Here is a 6,254-nt window from a genome sequence, read left to right on the forward strand (position 1 = left end):
GACACTTCACATTGCCTAGTGTATGTTCGCACTGTCTAAATATTAGACTGAATTGGTTTCTCTGCCCCAATATTCACATTGTAGACTTATTGCTATTTAGGCCCTTTTTTTTTATAATACATATTTGCTTTAAAACAAAGCTACATATACAGTAGTCCAATTCGTATAGTTTTGGAAGAAAATAAATGAAATGTGTTTTTGTAGGTGTCCCCTGCCAATGGTGGAGATCGGTTACCCACACCATCTTTAGGTCTGCCACCGAACTTTGTGAGGTTTCCAGTGATACAGCATCAAACACAAACTGGGTCAGACTCTTCAGACTCTGAATCAAGCTCACAAACTACAATGTCTGGCTTCAGCGAGGAATTTCACCAGTATGAAGCCCAAAGAGCTGGAGTGCCCCCACATCAAGTGATTGTTGAGGCCACAAGGAATCCCGTCTTTCCTAGGTGTTCTGTAAGTACTCTTCTTGTTTTAACCAGTCGAATTCCAGTTAGGATCTTTAAGCCACTACCCTATATGTGGTGCATACATATCCTTGAACCGAGCCTAAAGTTGCCCATACTGTTAATAGCTGTTGGCTGAGCGAGAGCTAATTCTCCTGCCTTCCCTATACACATGCACGCTCAGTTCATCCAAGCTTGTATGTGTATTAAGTGGACAGATAGGAGAATGCTGCTCCCAGACACCTCAGTGGCTTATCTCCCTGGAAAACAGAAGGACTGGGAGTTAAAATTCAGAATGCCCTATCCTTTTCTGTCAGGGGAGAGTCGGGAGCTCCCCATATACGCAAGCTTGTTGGCTGTGCTGACGAAAAAGGTGGGTTTAGCCTTTAGAAAGTTTCCAGGAAAATATTTTAGACCATGGGGGGAATTTATTATGAAGGTAATATTTGAAGTCTGTTTTGGTTAAGTCTGCATTTCCCCATTTTGCATCAAATGATTCAAATGTCGCATGTTGTTGGTTAAATCTGGTGCATCAATAAAGCCGACACTTTTGTCTAGAATTGCTACTCCAGTTTTCTATTTTATTTTAATACCACTTCTTACTTGAGTGAGTTTCCCATCTTTTTAAAAAGGCTTGGCCAGTTTTTTTAGGGAAGGGGGGGGGGGGGGGGGAAGCAAGGGAAGCATACTTATTGGCCTCATTTGGGTCTCCCGTTCTCAACCTCCACTTTGACACCGCTGAAGCCAATTGCTTGCTGCAGTGGTGACTTGCTCCCCTTGCGTCATGTTAATTGGTCATATGATGAAGGGGCAACAGGCCACTTCTACGTCCAGCAATTGGCTGCAGCGATGTCAAAGCAGATGTTGACAGCGGGGAACCCAAGCCAAGGAGACCAGACCTGGGGTTTGCCAAAAAAACAAAGGTGACCAACCCCTTTTAAAAGTTGCATAAATCTGGAGTGAAACTCATTGGCAGCTAACCACGTCCACTTCCCCACCCATTTTTCAAAACTAGAGAGAGTGGTGAAAAAAATGGAGAGAAAAAAAGTCCTACTTTACAATGTTTCTGAAGCCAAAATTCAGGAGTGCAGGGCTTGATAAGTTCCTTCCCTATGTGTTTAAAGTACAGATTGTTTGGTTAGTGAATTGGTACAGCATTCTTAGTTCATTGTGCCATTATTTTATATTTTATTTTCCAGGTTGTGATGCCAGATGCCCCACACAGCCAGTCAAGTCAGAGGACGCAGCCTGAACAAGATCCAAGACCCCAACACCAATCACGGCATAATCGGAACCAGAGATGGGAGTCAAGGGAACAGACGCGGCCCCCTCCTTATCGACCTCGCAGGGATGCTTTTGAATCTTCTACTGAGAACCATGCTGGTCCTAGTACCAGAGATCGCTCAGGACACAGACCACATGTACAAAGCAATCGGAGAACTGCTTTTGTTCCAGCAGGTACTTCAGTGCCTGCATACTGCCAGCCTATTACTACTGTGACTGCTTCGGCTTCAGTTACTGTTGCTGTTCACCCTTCAGCATGTAGCCACAACAATCGTGGTAGCTACCCATTCTACAGTGGGTATCACGAAGATGACCATGGACCTTATGAGGATCCTCATGTGCCTTTTAATGTGCGCTATGAGAGAAGGGACTCTAAAGTAGAAGTGATAGAGCTGCAAGATGTTGATTGTGAAGAAAGGACACAAAGAAATGTCTCAAAATAAGGTATGATAAAGTCATTAATTGTAAGGGTTAAAAGTGATTTCTTGAGGGTAAAAAGGAACAGTTCAAGTATCAACATCTCTATTTCCATTCAACAACCTAGAGGTCCAAGGAGTACTGCTATATGATAAAGACCTGTACTTGTGAAAAACCTGTAGAATTAATATACAATCATCATAGAGAAAGTGTAGTAAATTCTGGCATTCCTCATGAAATAATTCTGTTGCATCTTTACGCCACTCTAGCCCAGATTCACTGATGTCAGTGCTTCTAGACAGTGCGCCAAACTCTTGTGCAATTTGGTACGTTTTGGCGCAGGTCTAGACAGCCTGTATAGGTTTACGGCATTTATAGAATTTGTAAAGCTGGGCCTCTGTGTGTTTCATTCCTCTATTATACCTTCTGGAAATGTATAAATAATCTCGCCATAGGGGAATGATACCAACCAGGAAGCAATGTATTGATATATTTCCCGGAGGAATAGCAGAAGAATAGCACAACAAAGCCTTCTAGTGAAAGATGCTGCAGAATTGTTAGTTCATGTGAAATACAAGTACACTCATTGACAAATAAAATAATTCACCCAGCGGATTGCTACAAAACTCTGCATGCAGTAATGGCTCACGCAGATATGTAAACGATTACAGGTGTGGTCTCATTAGACACTGGCTCTTGTCAGAAGAGGGCGTAAAGTGCTTTCCCCAATGCCCAATAAAAAGTCTCTCAGAAGCAACTTCTGGATAGTGTACCTCTTGGTGAGAGATCAGTGACTGCTAGACGTGTTGAAGACATTTTGCACATCTCAGACTTAGAGAGGGGGGCGCATCATTGGACTGAGGAAAGCAGGATGGTCGTTTCAATGAATTGCCCACCATCTAGGCTGTTCTGACGTAGCTGTTCGGAGCATTGATTACATGAGGGCACACATACATGGCTCCACACGGCCCGGATAGACCACCACTAGAGAGGATCGTTTGATCAACCAACAAAGATGAGGAGCTCCCCTAGTTTCATTGTCAACCATCCAGACACAGATGGTGCCTTCATTACACACCCATGTCTCTGCCTGGACAAGTTCCAGGCTCTGAGCAGAAGTAAATTTGAAGTCATGGCGCCCATTACATGTCCTGCCATTGACAGTCAGCCACCATTGCCTTATTTGCAGTGGTGTTGTGAACTGGAACCATATCATCTTTAGCAAATAATTCATGGAGCTGCACACTGCCCCAACTGCTGGTGTGATCTGGGAGCCATCACATACGACAGTCGGTCACCCCTAGTAGTGATATGAGGGACACCAACAGCTCAGTGATATGTGCAGGACATCCTGCTGGCACTTGCCTTATCTCTCATGGCAGGGCTTCCAACTGGCATTTATAAGCAGGATAATGCTCCCCCTCCAGATTACAACACTTCTTGATCTACCTGCTCACCAGATTTATCCCATAAAGCATTTATGGGAGCATCGGGGATGCCAGCTTCAGCAACCTACAAGTGTGCAGGATCTACAGGCCCAGCTGCAACATCTGTGGGCAAATGTGCCCAGGATACCATATGGAACCTGTATGCCTCTGTGCCCAACCATATCTCATCTTGTATCCAGGCTAGAGGAGGGTCAGGTTGTACAATTTTCCCAATAAACTTATCCTTTCCCTCAAATATTGAATCACATGTATCATCCTTACAGTCCCACACATGAAGTTTCATTCCATTCCAACAATTCCTTCTTGGTGCGTTATTTTTTGTTAATGAGTGTAGTTGCTAAAAAAGACACGGGCCCCTCTTTATCATTTCAAATATCATGGCAGTTCTATTGAGGTAGCTAACTGTATCCCGTTTTATTACAGAGTCAACACATTCTGAATCATTGATGGCCAAAGACGGGACAGAATTTCCAGACTGGTTAATGAAAGCTGCTGGAGGTTTAATATAATGGACATGCTGCATCAAGACAACCAGTTCATTATTACTGTAATCTATTGTACAAATGTGTTAAATATTGGTATAAATATTTAAAAGGTGTATACATATGTAATATACAAAAGAACTATGTAAAGTTAGTATAACTGCGGAGTTCCTGAACTCCTTTTAACAGATGGGGCAAAGCTTGTTTGCCCTCTCTACTTAATGTACAGAATATGTGCCACACTTTAATCTAGATCCAGTGTATTTTTCTGCTGCTTAAATATTGTGTAATGTACTTGTATAATTTCTATGCAAATATTGCTTATGTGATAGGTGTTATTTTATACGTGTAAAGGTTTCCTGTTTTGATGTTTAATGTTCATATCACAACCCTGTGGTAGTATGTTACTGATAATTTTCAAACACGCTATGCGTGGATATCTCTTTCCTTTTCAAATGGGCAGATATGAAGAATTTGTCTTGGCCAATGTTGTTTTCTTGCCTGTCCCCGTGTCTGGATGCGTGCACCTGTCTCATGTGATACTGTAGAGTCTGTTCCACTGTGTTCTGTATTCTTGGTGTGCTTATGTAAATCTGCAACATCGGGAGTTTCTTCTGCCCACCTTCAGCACTTACTTGCAAGAGACTTGCATAGTCTTTAGCAAACGTGATTTGCAGATCTGTCTTTTATTTATACCCTTTATGTGTAGTTTTGCAGGATGGCTTGGGTGCCATTCTAGCTTAGGGGCTACTTGGCCACCATGGGCGTTGTCATTCACTGGCTAAGTGCTTACATTATTATTTTTTTATTGACATTTTTTTTGTAATAAAAAGCACTTCAGGTGATAAAGGGGGCGGAACAAAAATTGAATGCTACATTTTTATATGGCTTTTCCTTTTGTTGGTGCTACTATCCTCTGAAAATGTAAATGGTTTCCCTATCTACCTCCCTTTCTCTTTTACATACATAGATATGTTGTTTGCTCAGAGTTTACCTTTATACTATTAATTTAATTCAGATGATGAGTTATATGTTTGTTTTATTTTGTATATTGATATACTGTAGACATTCGTCATGTGCCATTGTGGATTGCAGTGTATATCGCATTGCATGCTGCGCTGTCATGTGAGAATATTCATTGAAATACTTAAAACTTTAAGGCACTTGTTAAAACTCCTAAACAAATCTAACAAGGAATAAGTAGCTGCCTTTCCTTATTATAAGCTATTGTTACATAAGCACACTGAGACCACCACAGTTTTTCCTGTGTCCAGATCACTGCCCTTCAGTGTAAATCGTAATAAGCTTTGGACCCTGTTTGCTTGCATTATAACAGCCGCACACACATGATCAGTAATCTTTAAAGCTAAACCCTCATGGCACAACCTGAAAAACTACCTTCATTTCACAAATGGTCGTGTATGGCACAGTGATCCTCAATTATTCTGCTCGGCTCCATGAATTGGCATTTGCTATTGTTCTAAACAGTGAAAGTTATCTATATCCATGACAGATCTACATTGCTGTCGTATTCCCAAGAATTTGTCCGAAATCATGCAGAGTAGTAGGGCCTTTATCCTGCGGCTTATCACATATAAAAGAATTTGGCAAGTTAGAATCCATTTGGCCTACCCTTCTCTCCTCCAACATCTGCAGTTGAGGAAGAGTTGGGAGGTCCCTATACACCTTCGGATGGTTGGAAGAACCAACTGAAATTGGTCAGTTCAACTGACATGCATGTAATATGTCTGGCCGGCTTGACAGGGTTTTCTGAGAGTTTTTTGCTGATGACCTATCCTCTGTATAGGTCATCGTTATCAGATTGGTGGGAGCCCGACATCTGAGAACCCCCGCCGATCAGTTGTTTGGGAAAGCATCGGTGCTCTAGTGCTGCGGCCTTCTTTCGGCTCACAAAGCACAGCACCGTACATTGTATAGTGGCAGTGCTTGGTATCACAGCCCAGTCCCATTCACTTCAATGCGGCGCCTAGGCCATGTGACCGATGTACGTGACGTCATATGGCCTAGGCAAAGCTGGAGAAGGTCGCAGTGCTACTGCAAGCGCTGGTGCGTTATCAAATAGCTGATCGGTGGGGGTCCCAGGTGTCAGACCCCCACTGATCAGATACTGATAGTCATCGGTAAAAGAAAACCCTCTCACTGATAGCTTCCAATGC

At 42.6% G+C, this 6,254-nt stretch overlaps 1 protein-coding gene across 3 annotated transcripts in view; it reads left to right on the top strand.

Moving 5' to 3' along the window:
* The window catches only part of PTCH1 (patched 1), a 92,024-nt gene extending 86,070 nt beyond the window's left edge, over positions 1-5,954 (top strand). For all 3 annotated transcript variants that reach the window (XM_044273482.1, XM_044273464.1, XM_044273474.1), the window contains 3 exons: positions 205-456; positions 1,646-2,174; positions 4,019-5,954. In XM_044273482.1, the coding sequence (XP_044129417.1) occupies positions 205-456; positions 1,646-2,173 (780 nt within the window). In that variant the 3' untranslated portion in view covers position 2,174; positions 4,019-5,954. The remainder of the gene's footprint in view (positions 1-204; positions 457-1,645; positions 2,175-4,018) is intronic.
* The last annotated feature ends 300 nt before the right edge of the window (positions 5,955-6,254 follow it).

This window comes from Bufo gargarizans, chromosome 1 (genome assembly GCF_014858855.1).
Source record: "Bufo gargarizans isolate SCDJY-AF-19 chromosome 1, ASM1485885v1, whole genome shotgun sequence".
Classification (NCBI taxonomy): Eukaryota; Metazoa; Chordata; class Amphibia; order Anura; family Bufonidae; genus Bufo; species Bufo gargarizans.